Raw genomic sequence first — 19720 nt, 5'->3', positions numbered from 1 at the left:
CCTTTGAACTATGAGACACGGGGATGTCGTTGGCCTATCTTCCAGATCTCGTGGAAAATCGACTGCACCCAGCATTCGAATGTTCCCATTGTTTGTACTGTGCTGAGTTGCATCGGTGCAAACAATGGGAACATCTGTGCATCATTACGACGTGTCATCCAATGTGACGAAGCGCCGTTATTGTCGTTGACCAAGTGTAAGTGTGCACAAGAGATACGATTGTCAGCTCGGCAGATACATTTTCGTTGATAAATCGTCAGCGTACTGAGAAAAAGGCCACCAAGCGGAAACGCAGACGGGTTTGTTACTAGAGCTGTACTTGTAATCGTTATTAAACCGCTATGCACAACGTTTGGCCTAAATTTAGCAGATGTGCCTATTTTCTTCTTTGCAATTAAAACCATCGCCATTAACTATTACAGGTAAATAACGTAGCGTCACGCAAAGGACTGTCAAACGTTGCAACATTCGATACAGACGATGAGTTTTTTTGTAAACCAGGCATAAGTGAACCTAAAGTTCCTGCCTTAATCTATTGGGGAAAGCCATGACCTAGCCTTTAGACATTGACACTTTTTTGATAAGGGTTAGAGAGAATCACATGAAGGCCAGGTGCTCTGAACCGATCAACAAAGAGAAAATCAGGTAAAGGTCCTGCTGCTTGCATTACTGGATATTCATGAACGATTTTTTGCACCCCCCTTCCATATCTGTGATGTTTCGTAACAACAAATAAACCTATATAGTTAAATTGCTCCCCACCGTGCTTATTAGGTTATTTTATAGGTTATTTATAGCTGAATTAAATACAATGATATTTTCGATGGAAGTCTTTTTAGCTATTTGGGTAGCCCGGATATTTCACATGCTGACGACAAGGACAGACGAGTCGTGTACCACAACTGGAAGTTAAAACAAAAGCAGTTTCCATGGTGACGGGGTGAGTTAGACCGGCATCCTCTGAGGATCATAAAATGTACCACGAAAGTACCACAACATGTGGATTTTATTATGCACTCGAAAACACAGTTCCACTGTTCATTCACTGGCCGAGGCATTCTTAAATACGAGCTACTAATAGCCAGAGTTTTGTCGTCTACCTACGGCTTAGCACATCAATGTCGTATGTTTATCAGTGCCCACTCGCTTAATGGCGCCGATTTGTTCAGTCGGTTAATCATTCAGCATACATACGATAGCCCTATGCTTTTCGCAAGTAAAACATCCTATTTGCTGCGAAATATAATCCAATTATAATTATATTTTAAGTAGTATGTAAACATTGATTTCAGAAGTACGAATTGAACACGTAGCGAAAAAAACGTATTTATTCGTTCTCCTCCTCTTATTGAGCTTAACAGTTTCGAGGTGACTAACGCATACACTCTTCGTCCTTGCAAGTAAGTCGTAAGGCAAAGCTTGAGCGAAGTTAGTTTTGCTGCTTTGTCAAACATTCCGTCGAATTGTTATTGGGACCCTAGCAGTAGCATTTCGACATCTATTATCGGTAGTCTCTCGTGTTTTTTTATAGAACGATTGCCTCCACTCGCTGCTGCAAATGTTCGCATCACCGCTGCGGAGTGACCCATATAACCGCGATTGTGTGTTTGGACGTAACGAAACCCCGCCTAGTTATCGTTTGTTAAGCGTGTGTTCGTGAAATACGAGACCCAGCGACTCCGAAATAGGTCTTTATCGAATTCGCCGTCGAACCCGTTGAGAATAAGACCGGCAAAAGCAAAAGTAACGCCGTTGACCGCCACCCCTCCATTATGGGTCCAGCGCCCTTTCCGTAAGCAGTGGCGGCAGGGGCAAATACCAAAGGCAGGTCGACTCGCACGCCAACTCCCTCTTTTGTGTTTTAGAATCTACGTTTGTGCAGTTAGTACTCATGTGCGTACCTATGCCTCTGTGTGTTACCGCAATAGAATAGAACTAGCCTATAAAACAACAGCCACTTTAGACAACCGATCAAAAAGGACGATAGCGTGGCGTTCATAACGCGATAACCTTCAGATATCACCAGCAGAACGTAGTCAGTCACCAGCTGAGTGTGTGAGTGTACGTGTCGAGCCGCTGCAGGCGGGCGTTGCTGGCAGCATTGCCGGAGCCGATGATAATACCGACGCTTCGTGATATTACATAGGACTGCTTACCATTGCGACTGCTGCTAATGCTGTTACTGGAGCTCTGCTCAACAAGTGTTAAGACAAACGATGTTGACAACGAATGGAAGCGTTGGACTCGTTGCGGTCAAGAGATCGCGGCGACTAAACCCGAAACGAGATGTCCAGCGGCGGCAATTGGGTCGCTGGCCGAGCAATATACAATTGCAGTAAAATACTCTTTGTGAGGAAAAGAGAGCCTAAATCAAAGTCACGTTGAGCACGAACATCTGCTGGAAAATCTAGCAAGAACGCGCCTCACCATGGCGACAGGAAGGCTGTGGCAAACAGAGCGATGTTTGTCGTTACGACAGCAGCTGCCGCCTCTGCTGTTGTCGTTAAGCTTGCTGTCAATGAAACATGGAACACTCCAGGAGAATATATGAGGGGACATGTGTTACTGAGTGGAGAGGTCTCTGAGAAGAACTTACCGCATAATCATGTCGATGTGTAGTGGTACGCAATATTAATGATGCTAGCAGATGGTTGAGCAGAAGATCTCTTTGATGATTACGACATCTAGGATGGAACCTGGTGGTTATTCGTTGAGACATTAGATCTTATAAAGGTAAAATAATAATAAAGAGAGGAGTGTAATTTGTGCGTATCTGGTCAGAATTGCGAAATTATTATTAATTCATTTCATTTGTACGTAAATGGTTTCCAAACATGCTTTGGTATCGTTTGTCTTGAAAATGATACGCGATTTGAGATTTCTGTGTACAGCGTATCTGATATTTATGTTATAATATGAAGAGCGGAGTTGTTTGTAACTGTAATTCAAAACGTCATAATTAGCACAAAATTACAATTTTCTGAAAATTCGAAAAGTAGAACAACTGACGAAATAAACCCTTCAAATGACATAAAACAGATCGTTAACGAATAACACGGATGTGCGTTACATTTAGCATGCCTGCTTAATATCACTGAAAATTTTCGGGCATAGGAGGAAGATCACTTGGGAATTTTCCCCATCTGTTCAAACCCAGTGCACAGAAAATTGGGATCCTAACAATAGCAATATTTGCAATGTGTAAAAATACCTAATACCGAAATAACACTCTGCCCGAAATAACACTCTGCCAGTGTATTTGCTTGCCGAAACGAGGTGAAATCGAACTAACAATATAGCTAAGAGCTTCTCTTGAATGTTAAAGTAGCCTGTTGCGCTACGCCGAGACATGAATTGTTACAGTTTTACTAAATAGAAGAGAAACGAATAAGCCAAGGTATTTCCGGCCATATAAGCAACTATTAAATAAGTATATCGGTCATAGCGCACGGACAGATAGAAGACTTACGGGTGTGAGGCGCCCAGTGCTTGGTATCAAGGTTAGTTGCTCTACCAGGCATATATACTCCTTCCGAATATTTCTTATGCCTCCGCCGTTCTAGCATACATTGCACTAAGTGCACAACGGAAAATGAAGATACGAGGTATTTTGCTCGATTTTGCACGTATTATATTCTACCATTGACAAAGTGTGACCAATGTCAATGCTATATATATGCACATTGATTGTCGAATCACAATCTTTCAACACAAAGATTCATGTTGTAATCCACTGAGTCAAAAACAAAAAAACTAGTTTCTGGGTAAAAATGGGCCAAATATTTTCAAAAATGCTCACTGTAGAGTAAGTATATGCGTCAAAGCTTGTTTGCCGATTCATTAAAGCAAACGTTGTGGACTGAATAAAAGCCTAGATTAGAACGTATTGTGTGCAAAGTGCAGTACATCGTGCTTCGACAAGTCTTATAATGACAACGATTTGATTCGCTGGTTTGACCGAATCTTAGCCCTTAAGGCAATCTGTCCAAGCCAATTTTGTACCTTTTCCCGAACGTGGCTTGGTCCTTCGTGCAACCTGCTTACGGTATTTTTTTTCGGATAACAATGGAACACCATTTTAGCTGGCTCATTCCAGTCAACAGTTCCATCGAGCTCGAAATTGATGAAGGCACAAAAGTAAGCCTAACTTTTGGATTTTCAGAAGTAAAATGTCGTGCGGATCGTGTAGTTTTTTTTTTTGATTCGTTTAGAAGAACAGCAGAGCCTATCTGTAATCTGTAGGTTGAAATTCTGTGTTTTTTAGTATTACTTCTCTCGACGTTAGATTGTGATTTCGATCTGTGATATTTTATCATACATCTATGCCATTTTATGACTTATTCTGCGCTATCTTATGTGAAAGCTTACAAAGGAGCGGTATATTTCTAGCTAGCTATTACCCAATATGAAGATTTTCGTTTAGAATAAAAGTATGGCGTAATGCTTTAGCCGTGACTCTGTAATCGGTACTTATCGTTTCCGTAGAATTTCGACCCCCACTCCTCGAGCGTGCTCGCGCTAATTTTTTGCTCTCCTAGTGTGTTTCAAGCAATACATGCACGCTATGTATGATATTAATTTATTAAATCGACAATATTTTTTTTTCTTAGGAAACTAGGACTGATTTATTAAGTGTATACAAAGAAAATTTAATTTTTATTAACATGTCAAAAAAAGGATATAGAATACAGGCGGTTTACCACCCAGCTGCCAGCTAGACCTACTATGTATCCGAGATTTTGTCCAGCAAGGTTCTGGGTTCTGGGATGAACGGCTATGCGTGGTTCTCCTTTGGATATTTCTTTTAGTGCCCGTTTCCGTTTAGAGCCACCTTAGAGAGTCCTTGCCCTGAATTTGGGCCCGCTTATTTAATAGCTCTTAAGATACCTTAGAATATGCTTTTTTTTCGTACCATTTGTCGTAGCTTTCTGACGTCCCCTGAGGTAAGTCCATTCAGCAATTAGGGTTTTTCCCTTTGACATGAGCCAGGCATGTCACAGCAGCGAAAAGTCTCACCCACACTTCACGATGATAATGAAATTTAATGCATGCACCTCATAGCTTTTATTTTCCCTTATGGATTCCACACAATCGAAGTTGTTTTTTTGCTTCTGCCAAATTCATTCCGCTCCGAATTAGTGTTTTCGCATCCGAAGCGACCATTTTTCAACGACCTGTGAACCACCCGGTACGATCGGCACCGCCATTTTTCGTGGAACTGATTTCAGCTTCGGTGTACAAAACTCACATGCAAACAATGTCTTGTAGAAGTAGAAATGACTCTCCATTCGTTGTGCTTGTATTTTGCTTTCCCTTCACCTAGGCAACTAGTTGTTCGCAGGTTTTTCTGTGTGATTTTCATGTTGGAGATGTATGGTCTGTCGAATAGTGATTAGTTTGAAGGAAAGTATTTATTGTCTGTCGTACTTCCTGGTCGACACAATGTCGGAGACGGCAGCTTCGACAAGCAGGCGGTTTCCGTCAATCCAACGGGTGATCGTGACCTCCTTGAGCTTCTTGGCTTCATCGGCAAATTGTTTCTGAATCATCTTGTTACCATCCATGGTCATCACCGAACGGACCTCGTTACCATCGAGGCGTTTTTCAAGGAACTCCTCGCCCATCTAAAATTTGTAGAAAGATATTCATGATTATATGTTATACGCTGTTTTACTGATTTGGCGACATTACCACAGACAACTAACGGAGGTTTTGAGTTACGGAATCATGCAATTCAGTATCGTTCGCAAATCGTTTATCATTTAAGAAAAGCTTAGGGAAACCTGTAATACAGAAACTAATAGATAATAACTAATAAAAAAGAAATTTTTCATCTACGATTGGCGTCTGTATTGATTGTTGCGACTCTCAAACAGAGCATGTTTCTATAATGCTATAATAAATTAAGCATTTGACTGTGCTTCTTTAGCTGACTGTGATCGGGTAAAAGCTTTATCAAATTCCGACAAATTCCGGTATTTCGAGTGATTCCAGCTCTGGCGTTATTCGAGAGGAGAAGGCCAGCTCGCGCTGTTTGCTTACTCAAGATTTGTTAGGCCTGAGTCGAGGTGACTAAAAATGGGTCACGCAATTGATTTACTTCAGCCAAGTGATGAAAAAGGATCTCTTAGCCGTCAAGTAATTCTGCCCATGTAACAAACTCGGGGATGTTAAACGTTTGATGTCATATAGTGAATCATCGTAAAACCTTCCATCCTTGATTTTCATTAGAGTTGCCGAATGATCGTTCGTTTGACCTTGACCTTTTCAGGAATCGTTTGGAGAAATAATATCGCAAAAATGAGTGCCGTATACTAATTAGAATCTAAAAAGCCAATATAGGCTCGCAAAAGGACTTGTCAGAATTTTTTTTGGCTCCAAATAATATTTTCAACCAGAAACTGTGTCCTAATTGGGTGTCTCCGCAACTCCGGGCGGTGTGCATGTAAGAAAAATAGCTACGTGTGCACGACTTACATTTATCATAGTCTGTGGGAGATGCATCTGAGCTTAATTTGTACAAAATTCAATCTCCAGTTCTCAAAGTTGTGGTTCTAATAGTCAAATCAAAATGATAGCCTCGTCCATACGTAAACTATGTTAATAGCAGACGAGGGAGGAAAGGGGTCAAATAAGCTGCCTGGCCATTTTTTGTTGTTCTGGCGAAAAGCCAATAAGGTCCATTGGCGTGTATGTTGTCCAACATACACGCCAATGGAATAGAACAGATGGCATTTGGTCTCCAAGATTAGTATCAGTCAGATAGTGTGAATGAAGGACCCACCCAGTCAAGTAGACAAGACGGTTGCTCCCGACTGGGTAACCATCCAACAATAAACGAATGAACCTTTCGAATAGGAGCACGCGTTCGACGCTCTCCGCCACCGCCGAAAGCTGTCATAACGTATGTAAAATATTGAAATGCTGTGAATCAATTTCTGCTGCTAGCGGTCCTGCCAGAGACATCTGATTGTGACAACTGTCTGGTTAACAGGCGAACAGTACAATCATATTAATTTCCAACGGCAAGCAATGTAGCCAACTTCCTACTGAGTGACTCCTTCTTATATATACATAATATAATGGCGATATGTTTCACACGTTTATACAAATGTTTCACACACATGCAAGTCGCCATAGCACACGATGCTACATTGAAATTTTGTTCATTGTTGTTTGTTGTGATATTTTATAGAGTAGACGGGCAGCAGATAACAAGAGACCTCCACCCAATCGGCAGTAACAATCGTATCCATTTCGGGGGACTGCCTATAAATGTACATGTGAGCGAATATGAACTTGTCTGTGTGACTCTGCTCATGCACATTGTGGAATAGTTGCAGAGGTTATGGTGGACAGAGAAATGAGAAAGAGCCAAATATCTCAATACCAAGTTTACCTTAAATTCGATCAATGACGTTTTCATAGTTGTGATGGTTTCAATCTTCCATTTATCGCCTTCGTTACTGATATTAACAGTTGGAGTTGCGGCTTGTGCAAATTTGCGGAGGACCATATCTGCGATCAGAGAATGTTAGACACAAAAGAACAACACGGTTTACGTACACAGTTTTTCATCAGTTAAAGAGCAAACAGTACTTCGAAGATATAACCACAGTTTTATTTTGATTAACTGAAACCAGTGTGTGATGATTCGCGTAAGAAATTCGGGTGGGTCAACTGGCCACTGATTTTGCAGGTGGTGAGCAAAGGACTGCTTTGAAACTCTAAGGTATCTATATTTCATTAGCTAGATATCACGTTTACAAAAAAAAAAAAAGCAAGCTTTGTGATCTAATGCAAGCATCAAGCTATACCCATTGATCGAGGCTGTTAGCCTAATTTTGAACCGTTATGTTGTTACCAACCTTCGTACCAAGTTCTCCTCGTAAGCTCCCTCGGACGGACTTTACTGACCAATGTTACTTTGGATTGACCTTTCGTATTTGTTGCGAATGAGCTAGATATTATTATATTAATACATTGCATTCGGCGTTCCGTGAAAGGGAAGCGACGAGGGCCAGGTTATAGCATAAATGTAAACTTACGGTTAAACCTTAAAGGAGCACTAATGTGCATAATTTCAAGTATGCAACATCCTCTTTCGTGTTTTACATCCACCACAATACAAGTTCGAGCTTACCTACTTAATTGGGCATATTGACACGTTGCTCATCACCCGTGTGTATCGTGTATTGAAATAGTTGTTCCAACACTCGTGGACAAGCAGCAAGATGAAGCGGATCAATGCTGACCAGAGACAATAGGATTTTGTTATCTTTCCAAAAACAGGCTCAAACGTGTCATGCCACAGTGTCTTTCATTGGGTCTCGGCCAGCGTTAAGCAATGCTTTCACATATCAACTACATTCTGGAACGAGTAACCGGAAAGTAGTGCGCGTTACAGGAAAAGGGCCGTTCTTTAATGGTCTTAACAAACATCAAACGTAACTACCGTGTCGTCAGACAAAAACAAGGATAACTACACCGACAGTTGGAAGTATAATGATCTTTGCCACAACAGAATCTTGTACTCTATTGCAGTTCACAAGTGGAAATCAAAGTTAACCTGTTCGTGTACTTTTGCTTATTGAGTAACGTGTTGTAAATTGTGGTTATGGCGAAAAGCCGTACTAGCCGGAACTTAAAGATAAAACCAGGTATTTTCCACGTTTCCTTGCTTAAAGATAGCTGTGATTACTAGATTTAATTATAGTATATAGTTGGAAAATGAAACCTCTGGATGGCCTAACGCAGGACTTCGGCTATGAACAAAAACTTTTCACCGTAAACGTTTCCACAAACAATCGGAATGGGACCTATGTATGCGTACATAACGTTCGGTCTGCTGAGGATGACAGAAATAACTATTGAGTGAATTACGACATAACGCACGTTTAAAAGCTAATCTATCTACTGACAGTAAATCGTTAAAATGACATCCGCTGCAGTCGATGGCGGCGGTATCTGGCCAAGATGGCGGTCGTCGTTTCAAATGCAAACCATGATTAGAAGCTTTGATTCTGGTAGTTTCTGTTCCAGCAGAGCTCTGCCAAACGTAGCGGGTGGCAACAAAAAGTTTCTTTGCGTTACGCTCCCATCTAGTTTGATATGGATTGCCATAGTTGTATCATTGCTTCGATAATGGACTAATCATAAAAATTGCCTGTTGAAAAAATCTATGAGACACTATATCTGCACAGACTTTTCTCCAATTACCACCTCAGCCAGCAATAAGCGCGTCCATCAAAGCGTAGCATTAGGTAGTGGATTTCCTTCTCTTTTTCTGAACTATCTGCTTATTTATTACATAGTAAAAGTGGACTACTTCTACTTCCTGTAAAAAGACAGAAATCCATGTCATTCGAGAACAGGTGAGATCATGATGGTTGTTCTTCGAATACAAACAGCATAGACACCATTGCGTCATAGACATTCATTCCGAGATTCATTCCTGACAGGAAGCGGCGCAACTATTTCCTGGCAAAGTCGCTTCTTCTGCGACTTCTCATATAGCAATTGATCTGCGTTCAGCTCTGCAACCAGGTGCCTCGTTCTTGCCGATCGTTGCCTATCCGATCCTGTGATGAGAACGGAAAGCCACATGCTCTACCATATTCATCGCGTCATCTCTCGTTTACTAGTTACTGTTACCTGACAATGGTCGTTCGCCGCTATCATCTTTGCATCGAGCGGCCACAGGTCCATGCGCGTCAACAGCCACAGCGACATAACCTTGAATCTTCGTTTTGTCCCATCGTTCGAATTCAAATTTATTAGATTTATTTGAACGTTTAGAATCATGTTGCATCCGGTGGGTTGCTTCCATCGGACAGCTACAGCAGTTACGAATATGTGCTCTTCTACAAGTTATAGCAAATGATAAAGTAGCAAAGTTTATCAAGTTATCTCGGCGTATCTAACATAATTCTACCAGCCGATTTAGAACGAAACGTAGAGTTGAATCCTTTCGGCAAGTCTTGCCTAAACAAATGTGCTTATTTTTTTCATGTATAAATATTAAACACATGAGCTCAGGACTCTGCTGGAACATATGTCCTAGCACAGAGCTGGCCCAAACTGCTGTTAGGTTGTTGAAAACAACGAAAGCTTCCAAAGCGGTATCTGCGGCTCGCAATGATAGACGCAATGAAATCGCCTTGCCGGCATCGGAGATACCGGCCGCAAGCTGAGGTGGGGTCACATAGTCGGCGCTCGCCACGAGGCGCCACTGTTAGCGCGCCCAGGACAGCAGGACCAAGAGAAACAGTGGATTGCGAAGCCGGCACCGGCCATGCCTCTTCACACGGAAACCGACAACAAAACGGCGGTCATCCAGCGGCAAGCATCAGCGCCACCACACCGGCGCACCACTAACCACGGGCTGCTGTACAAACTACTGGTAAATATGTGAATATCAGACTCAATGGAAGCAAGGGCCAATAGTTTGAGAGTGACACGGTGGCTATATGTGCCATTCACACGGATGTCGCGTGAGTAGGAAGACCGAAATTGGCACCCGCTAATCGTCAACTACCCTTCCTCAGCCCCCCGGTCCGTTGAAGTGAGGCCTGGCGACGTTACGAGGGATACAAAAGGGTCGCTAATTTAGGATTGAGTAAAATTACTATTCAGCAGCTTTGTCTTTGGAGAACGAAATACAGTAATCATCCGAAGGAAGGTCTATCACCAGAAAGTAAACCATAGATGATTTATTTTCCAACGATAAGCGCACGATATATACAAATATATGTGGCACAATAGTGACATCCCGAAATGAACCGTCACGTTGCAAGAAGATAGCGCGGCACATACAGACTTTTTGTATGACGTCCACATTCTGATGAACACGATCGTAATGAAACGATTAGCTATTGGTTTGCTAAGGGAGAAGGTATAGGGAGAGCATTCATTCACCAACATTTAACTATGTGTGTTTGATACTCACTGACGCCGAGTTCCTTTAGGAAGTCATCAAACTTCTCGCTTTCGGTGAGCTTCCACGATCCAACGAATGCAGCGGCCATGGCGAATGGTTTTTGGTATTTGTGTTAATGTCGTTCGTAAGAAAAACTCTTGCCAGTCACTATTGTAGAACTGCCGACAACAACTCGAATGACTGGAGAAACATAGTCCGCGCGTGTTGTCCTACAGTTTTTGCTGCTGATGCCGACAGAAACAGCGTGGGAAAGGGTCCAGCGAGTGCGCACGCAGCTCGAATGATCACTAGAGGGACAGATTTGTCATGCTGTTTAGCGCCTGTAAACTCAGCACTAGCTTAGTAACGCCACCAGATGGCGCTAAATCATGCACTGATAGGGTATTTTACTGGTTGTTTGATCGTGCCGAAAGGGTCGTGGTAGGGCCCCTTTGCTAATTTGCCGCCATGTGCCGTATATCGTTAACAAGTATACACGCACACACAAGCAAGCCATCGCAGCCGCCGACATCATTATAATCGACTTGTTTTACTCGTTGTAAGAAGCGACTATCTAGCGCGTCCAGCGTTGGTCACCCGTTCGAATGCGAACGTTCGACGCTATAACGCATGTCGTTCTGGTAGATGGCGCCTTGCTTATTATGATAGAGTTACATTGTGTATCGGTGTATTCTTAATCTAAATAACATTACAACAGTAGTTTAGATACTAATTTTCTAGAGGAACAATTGTCCTGCAATTCATAATGGAACTCCTTAGACCTTTTGCAAGTATCATACTCAGGTCAAATTACGACCAAGCTTTCAATAAAGGCGATAAGCTAACGCGATAATAGTACTGGTAAAACTGAAAAATTTCCAGATTTTTCTTCCGCTTGTTACGTTTTGCTTACGCGAAAAAAAATTTTTTGTTTATTAAGGAAAAATAATTCGCTTGTAGGTAGCTACCTCCTATATTACTTGTACACATGGGCAGCTTCGTTACTCTGTCGCGCGGGATAATTATATTGTCCGTAAAGACAGGAGCACTCTGACAGTGTATTGGTAATTTCATGGAAAATCCAGGTCGTCATGACGCATTCCTTGAAACCCCTTACCGCATATGAATAGTTGCATCGGACTCTATACGACCGATAGCTACATCTGTCGAATCAGCTGAAAAAACGAAATTCTCTAAACACCTGACCAACCTGGGGAAGAGTTAATGCAGCTTATTTAAATGCCGAGTGTATTGAAACTTGTAGTGCGCTGTATAATTTTTGTTGGGCCGCGAATCGAGTTTATGTTAATAAAACCAGCTATTTCCGAATAATTTTAGGTTCTCTGATCACTTGTTACATTCAAATTAAAGTCGTTCACATGAAAAACACTTAAACTATGGAGAAAAAAACTTTACAGGGCAAACGCTATGAAAGCCAACACCAGCATTTTCTGTTCCCCATCTGTTTTGTACTTACGTCTGTATCGCTTTGTTGTTCGTTAAATACTTCTTACCAGATCGGAACACGTGTGAAGGTCTTACGTGTTTACTTACTTGCTTTACAATTATAAGCTAAATAAAGCCATACCATCGTGTTTGTTTCGCGGGCGGAGAATACAAAAATTTGGCCAGATACAATTTCTCTTTTCAATCATTCCATCTAAAATCATACGAAATAGACCCTGTTTACCTTGCTGTGTATTGTACTTGTAATACATCAATGGGCTGCAGCCAGAACCCCTTCGATTATTTTCCTTCAGTTCCTCAATCCGTTCCATAAAGCCGATCCGCTTGGTGCTTAAGTGCTCCATCGGCGGCTTCTATTAAGGCTTCGCATTTGCTCAAAATTAAAACAACAAACGGGCTAAATGAATCACGGCGGATGGGCGGACGAATCGATAAACGCCTTCTGGCTCCTGCGATGCGTTCAAACTTGGTCGCCTTTTTCTGTTGCTCTTGAGGGAATTGGCAGGTAACGGAAATGATGACGACGCTAGCGATCGTATGATGATGCTCTTCACGGCCACACTTCAGTGTGATTCACAGTTACCTTAGCTCAATTACGTTAGCTTCCTGCATTTCAATAGTGAAATATCTTTTACTGATGGTTGGCTGCATACGCTGATCGGACCAATCACCTCAAGGTAAACGTGCGGGCCTGGTGGCGGCGGCGGCGGCGGCTTACCTTTCTCTGACCTCATCAGCCGCTTCTGTCGTCTGCTTTGGGATTGGGGAGGATTTTTCAGCGTTCGCTGTACACAAAGAAAAAATCTGTTGCATAGAAACGGATATCGAGACCATTAGAGACCTTGGAAATAGTTGCATACACATGAAGGCTAGTCAACTGTGAAAAAGTGGCAGTACCTTTAGAGGTGAGGTTCAAATAAGTTACCGTGAAAATCAGAAAAATTCAATATACACATTTACCGCTTTGTCGTTTCCTTGAATGAGTCATATAATTGTAACACGTTCGTATATAAGTGAAATTTCTAATTAACAGAAAATTCAATAAAACGTTTACATTATTCTTGTTGGATTTGTTAATTTATGTAGAATTTTTTTTATTATTGTCTATCAAAGCTACGACGTTATGATCAAGTTTTAGATACGAGATTTCGCAAAGCTATGCCTTTAACATGTCTTCATTACAATCTTTGCTATTAAATGAGTATGTGTTTAATTAGGACTGAATTGTATTCAGCTGTAGTAGGTCCAAGAAGTAACGGCCTTTTAAGCGTGTTCTATTCGTTGTTTAAAGTTTATTTGAATTATTGGTATTTGGTATACTATTTCCTAGGTTTGACGTCTACAAAAGCATTCTGCAACATGAAATTATATTCGCTAGAACTTTTGCAATACGAATAAATGATGTTCTTCAGGCTACAGTGACCCTACCGCACAGTAAGTGTGCCGTGACCTTTTTTAAAAATGCAGACTTAGATTATAATGAATACATATGGGTCTTAATAGAAGGTTAGTCGATATAATGTGTATTGGTTTCTCATGCCTTTCTATCTACGGGCCTATTTATCGTTTCGCACTTAAGCCTTCCCGACACAGTTGTTTTTCCACTCGAAACTGTGACCGAATGATACAAAGTCGTGTAATGCATGCCGTTGATTTATATGCCTTAAACGATGTAAAAAAAAATATGCCTTGTTACTAATTCTATTCTTCGCATGGACGACCAAGCTGCGGGGCGTGCAGTACGTACGCACGATACAGGTCGAGACCAGTCGAATTTGAAACAGATTACCTGAATAACTTCTACCGATGCTCAACCGTTCACCTGACGTTCGTTTGAAAGAACGAGACAGGCGTGATTCTCCAAGAACTCGAGAAGACCTTAGTAATATAAACTTGAAGCTGCCAAAACCATTGACGTAGGACATTAATAATGGCTTCATTTAGAAACAGTCGGCTGTGTCCGCTAACAAACACGGCTCGCCTAGACGCTCAAGACAAATTCCTATAAATGACATCCTATTTCACACGATTATTGACATAACAATCGGTATTTGTTTTAGATCTATGTTACTTACCTATTTCCTACTGATATATCTACAAGCTACGTTCTCCAGACGGTGTACCGGCATGGAGCTGCTTGCCTGGTACGACGGAGCCACAGATCAGTTAGCGTAAATATAATGTATTCCAATTTAACTATAAATGGATTTAAAAAGTGCCATTCCTCTTGTACCTTTATGTATTTTGTTGTGAGGAGCGTCTAGAAAGAAATGCCCAACCCGTCTCAATGTACCAGTGAGTTTTCGTTCTGTAGGTTCGTTTTGATAACAATACCTGCTGTCAATGTTTTTCTTTGTGTTTCAATATATCTGTGCGCTGCATAATTTGGCTGTACAACTGGTTGTTATGCGTTCGACGATTTTTTTAGACGACCATTTAGTCCTATTGATATACTGCTGCTTGTCTAGAGCCGAAGGCGGACAGGAAGACGGTGCCTGGACTCGATGCTACGAAAAATGGAGATGATGCTTTTCCTTATCATGTTGTCGTTGTTGCTGCTGCTGTTGCTGTTGCCGCCGCCAATGATGACGGAAACGGTGGTTACTTGTATAAACTCAATACGGTCAATTTCTTTTGCACAGGTCGTTCTTCTCGACGCGCTGATTGTCGGCCAGTACAACAACCGCCACAGCTAGTCCGACGGTCCATTCATAAATAATTGTTATTATTATTGCCTACGGCCATCGCAGCTTTCGTTTAATATCGTAGCTGCTGGTGAGACCGCTGTTGGCTAGAATCGAGCTTCCTTTGAGAAAGGCACTGCAATCTGCGCGAAGCAAAGACATAGGCAGATGCTGTCGCGTGCGTTGGCGACCGCAGATGAGGCCGCTACTTGTCGTTTTTGCTATTAAAGCTGCCGCGATTAGTCTGGCGGTATACGTCGCGCTGATTAACTGGGTGAAGTGCGTTAGAGCTTTGTATGCCTCTATGTACATGTGTGCTCCTGTATGTGCGTGTGGTGATCTCGATTTATTTAGCTTAATCTTATGCCGGACTCATCCTGAAATCTGCACAGAGTTTCGGAAGAGCCTCAACAGCAGTGAATGCCAGATGCGTATACCAAGAAACGACTGCTTCTGCTGATGGTGCGGTGGCGTCGCCTCGATGGGACCCTAACGGCCGACGTTTGGTCTCATGTAGATTAAGGGAACGATGTTAAGATGCCCGCGCTCATCTTGGTACACGTGCGACCACCTCCAATTCCGCACTATTAGCCATATTATCGAAGCGACTACTACAAAATAGTCAGTCGCTGCTTTAGAAGTTAGTTAGCTAGCTACAAACGTGCAAATGGCCAAACCCACAAGAGCCAAAGGGATACAGGCGGTAATAGTTTAGCTGAATAGAGTAAGATAAACAAAAACAGCCGAGCGTGATTCGCCGAACGAACCGATCACTGCAATACTGGCAGAGCTTTGAAAATCTACGTGGGACGGGGGAGAAGGGGGTTCCGTGTGTGGACTATTGCTCACAGCAGTATCTAGGTGCACATTGATTGATATTTAAACTTGTTACTTTATATATTTAGACCGCTAATTTAACGAAAATTGAAAAGTAACATTATCGAGAATGTTCCGTATACACACCCTTTGTTGTTACGGTTAGAACATCAGCTTTCAAGCCTACCGTTTTCATGTTTCCTAGACTTATCGAATTCAAAATGGCTAGACACTGGTACCTGATAAGGTGTTCGCCATTAACATGCCTCATTATAATACTGGAATGATATGGAATAGTTTCGATGAAACCGCGGGTCAGTCTAACTCAATTTAGTCAACCATTGTACCAGCGAGTGCAACCAACACCTCATTATTTAGCCAGCGGTATAAAGTCACTAGCTATTTTTTAAGACCCTAACTAATTTTCGATCATATGGAGATTATAGGAAGAGGATTATATATAACAATCATGTCGTTCTGATATTTTACAGGTGATCTACTATTCAAGTTTGTGCTTATTTATTCAATTCAAAACTTGCTTGTTTACGAGATGAGCTAGTGTTTTTTGTAATGATTTTTTACCCTAGCTTAATTTTTTAAATGAATTCCAGCTAGGTGATCCTAGGTTGCGTAACAATATTAATTATTCGTTACTGACAAATAAATGCAACGAAACAAGTTAGGAAAACCTGTAATAGGAATGCTCGATCAGACTACCTTCGCATCGTACCAACCTGTCGTACAATTTAATATGATACATGATAACTCTTCGCCTGTAAAATATTCAGCCAATATTTTTTCAGAACATGAAAAATTTGCATAAACCATAGCTAACACCTTTTCAAATTTTGCGATTCTGTCATGATCTTCTCGGACGTATACGTGGCGAGCATTGTTGCCTGTAAGCTTCTCAGAAGTCAATGGGAATTAGCAGTCCTTCAGTTTATTTTAACTAATTAAGACGCTCAAAGCTTATCTTCTAATCATCAACTTATTTCAAGTTACTTTAACTCTGGCTGCACTAAAATTTATCTAGATATATATTAACGGTGCCTTAATTTCAGCACTGAAGCAGCACGGAATTAATCTAACCGCAATTTTTCGTACGTATTGGGGTATATTTTTTCCAAGAGATAAAGCTGTCTCGGCGATTGATAAATCTACCACTTATCTAGCCGACTAAACATATACTCCGACTAACAGTGGTCTATTTATACTTATTTTTGGTCTATTTAATACTGGCCAAAGGCTGGCTTGATCCAGGTAGTTGTCCTGAGTGTTGTTCATGGCCGGCTGATCTAGCTTCAATTCCGGAGCAATGTTGACACGTGAATCGTCGAGTCGCTATCAGGATAAGCGAACGTTGCTAAGACGGCGTTTGAAGGCCGAAGGCAAAAACCGGCATCCGGGTTGTGGAACAAGTGGCCACTGGTGGTCACGACCAAAGCTCAGATGCGCAGCCCGATTTTGGCGAGCAGATATTAGGATGGAGCAAATAATAGGAGGATAGTATTAGCAATCTGTCGATACAGGTCTATCGCAGATTGCTGCTTAGGTTCAAGTAGACATCTTTAGCTGACCTACGGTTGTTGTCTGAAAAAAAGTGTTCCTGTTTAAACTAACATCTAGTACGTGTGCATAGATATTATGGAACTATATGTTTAGCGCATTTCTAACGCGCCGATGCTGTCTATCGATCCCTACGATGGTGCAATAATATTGTATCCCACGAAAATTAAAGATAAGTAAGCTGGCCTAGCTTCGAAACCGGACCTAGACATAAACCGTTTCGTATCAAGAGCCAGTCATCTGCAGCAATGCTTAATGGTAGTACAGTTGAACGTATTAATTTGACATTTATTTAGGTACGTTAATTGGGATCTTATGTCTGGGAGCGTTTTTCATGAAACATAGGCGGGCGCGCTATGGAATGGCCTGTTTCTTGAACTTGAAACTGCGACGGGTCCTCGTATGCTACAGTCTAGATACTGCAAAAGCGCATGCCGTAAGGCAACTTTCTTAGACTGCCATAATTTGTGCTTGTTCCAGCGGTCGAACAGCGATGCATTTTTGTCCTTGCGACCAATATGAAATTACAAGCGATAAATAAAATAGATATTGAACTTCAGGACGAGTCGTAATCTCTAGGACGCTATTTGGCTTCATTACGAGTTCACTTAAATTATACGCGGCAACATGAGATATAATTTAAAAAAATATTACTCTTATAACTATTATAGGTAGAAACAGTAGCTTTGCAGAAATGTGCCAACACTGGCGTTACAAACGTCACAGACAAGTTGTGCTCATTTGGCGGATCTAGTTTACGACACTGCCATAAAGGCGTTAGTCTGTGTCCAAGCTGGATGGAAATAGTTACGGAAGGTTAGCCAGCTCGATCGATATATTCTATCTGACTATATGTAGCCATACGTGCTTCGGCTCCTGGACCAGTATTACGCTCAGAACTAGAAATACGGTAAGAAAGAAACGGCTCGTTTTATTTTATGATACATTTGTAGGTCCGAAGACTTTCGTAGGATCAGATTGCAGTAAGATAAATTGGATCAATTAAATAAGGTGGCGCCCCTTCAGATTACTAAACGGTCTATCTGGTGCATCTATTGGGAGGTAATTGTAGAAGTAAACACGCGTGAAACCAAACTGGGCCAACGTTTCCTCGTTTTTCCGGTGTCATATCTTCTACTATAGCACGGCATCGGTAGACAGAACGTAACTATGAGATGCGAAGTATGCTAAACTAAGCAAATATTGGCTTTAGAGAATTTCAGCAAATGATCTTTGCGCGAGCAAGAAGGCTTTCGCATTTATATAATAGTCAGTAATTGAGTCAACGCTATTTATGTCTAACGACAAGTCTGCTGTACGCATCGTCTGGCCGAAAAACCTTCGAACGAAACAGTGTAAAAAATAACGTCGCTAACTGGCTATCTACATTAGCGCTGGTCTAAAGTTCACGGGTTTAAATTTACTTGAACAATCTATAGAAAAAAAAAAAACACCCTGAGCCCATTTTCTTTGTTGTTCCCTTTCTTGGAAAAACCTGTCCATTCCCCTTCGTTGATCGATTTGACCTTCGTGGATTCTGCTCAAGTGAATCTGAGAGGGTCAGTAACTCGTATCGATCAATTCCTTATCAATCGCCAGACTCAGGCACAACTCAAGACGTACGCCGCCAATAGAGTAAATGGCCGGAACGCTGCGACAATCTTTGATACAGCTCTATGCTCAACATTTTGGTAGGCTGTGTTTTTTCAAACTGAACTATCTGCTGAAAATGCAGATCAAAACGTTGCTGGTATCTGATACAATTACAGACGTGTTCCTTATTGTTAAAGCCGCATTCATGATTGAAGCAAGCGGATGTATACCCACATAACTGTTCCTAACAATGACTGCGGTACGAGCTTTATACGGCGTCGATATATGGCATGATGCGAAAATATAATGCTCCTTCTTTCTAAAATAAACCAACGAATGTGTATTGAGAATTATCTGCAATGTTCGTTCAATGCGGGAAACCGATTCAGGGAAAATTCGACCTATTGCCGTTGAAAGAATAGCAGGTTTCTTAGCCTTTACCCCGTTTTTTTTTTGGATTCCGATTTTAGATAGAGAATGTTATTCTAACAGCTTACCTGATTTTCTGCATTGAATATGCCATATGGCCACGGACGTAGAATAGGACATTCAAACACCATCACACGCGTAGTCGCTATGTTAGAATTGTGCTGTCTTAAAGTGAAAGTAACTATGGAGTTATAGTGTTGCTTTTTGAAGTAAAAATCAGCTACAATCAAACTATCAGGCCTAA

The 19720-nt window shown here is 41.5% G+C and overlaps 2 protein-coding genes and 1 long non-coding RNA gene across 5 annotated transcripts in view; 2 read left to right on the top strand and 1 right to left on the bottom strand.

Moving 5' to 3' along the window:
- The window catches only part of LOC111251727 (uncharacterized), a 51866-nt gene that overhangs the window by 10632 nt on the left and 21514 nt on the right, over positions 1-19720 (top strand). The window lies entirely within an intron of this gene.
- Positions 4597-11154, bottom strand: LOC111252121 (fatty acid-binding protein-like). Of its 3 annotated transcripts, none has more exons than XM_022809587.2 (3): positions 10949-11154; positions 7400-7518; positions 4597-5624 (listed from the first exon to the last, which is right to left on the bottom strand). In XM_022809587.2, exons 1-3 carry the CDS (start codon positions 11025-11027, stop codon positions 5412-5414), a joined length of 411 nt encoding a protein of 136 aa, XP_022665322.1. In that variant the 5' UTR covers positions 11028-11154; the 3' UTR covers positions 4597-5411. The 3 variants fall into 3 exon arrangements, with proteins under 3 accessions (XP_022665322.1, XP_086845734.1, XP_086845735.1); XM_086989608.1 differs by lacking the exon at positions 10949-11154 and adding an exon at positions 9655-9844; XM_086989609.1 differs by lacking the exon at positions 10949-11154 and adding an exon at positions 7869-8004.
- LOC111252122 (uncharacterized) lies at positions 11299-14617 on the top strand. Its single transcript, XR_002674117.2, has 3 exons — positions 11299-13290; positions 13716-13819; positions 14111-14617. It is a non-coding gene; the product is annotated as an uncharacterized LOC111252122 (long non-coding RNA).

The sequence above is a fragment of the Varroa destructor genome, unplaced genomic scaffold (genome assembly GCF_002443255.2).
Source record: "Varroa destructor unplaced genomic scaffold, Vdes_3.0 BEIS01000005.1, whole genome shotgun sequence".
Classification (NCBI taxonomy): domain Eukaryota; kingdom Metazoa; phylum Arthropoda; class Arachnida; order Mesostigmata; family Varroidae; genus Varroa; species Varroa destructor.
The sequence above is the reverse complement of the archived record's forward strand: the minus strand, read 5'-3'. Positions and strand labels throughout refer to the sequence as shown.

What these genes read in the sequence shown, in the direction of transcription:
- LOC111252121 (XM_086989608.1), bottom strand. Translation starts at nt 9,829, where the DNA reads ATGGAAGCAACCCACCGGATGCAACATGATTCTAAACGTTCAAATAAA. An exon ending in CGGCGAACGACCATTGTCAG is followed by an intron (nt 7,519 to 9,654) that starts GTAACAGTAACT and finishes CTCTGATCGCAG; the next exon opens with ATATGGTCCTCCGCAAATTT. An exon ending in CGTCATTGATCGAATTTAAG is followed by an intron (nt 5,625 to 7,399) that starts GTAAACTTGGTA and finishes TACAAATTTTAG; the next exon opens with ATGGGCGAGGAGTTCCTTGA.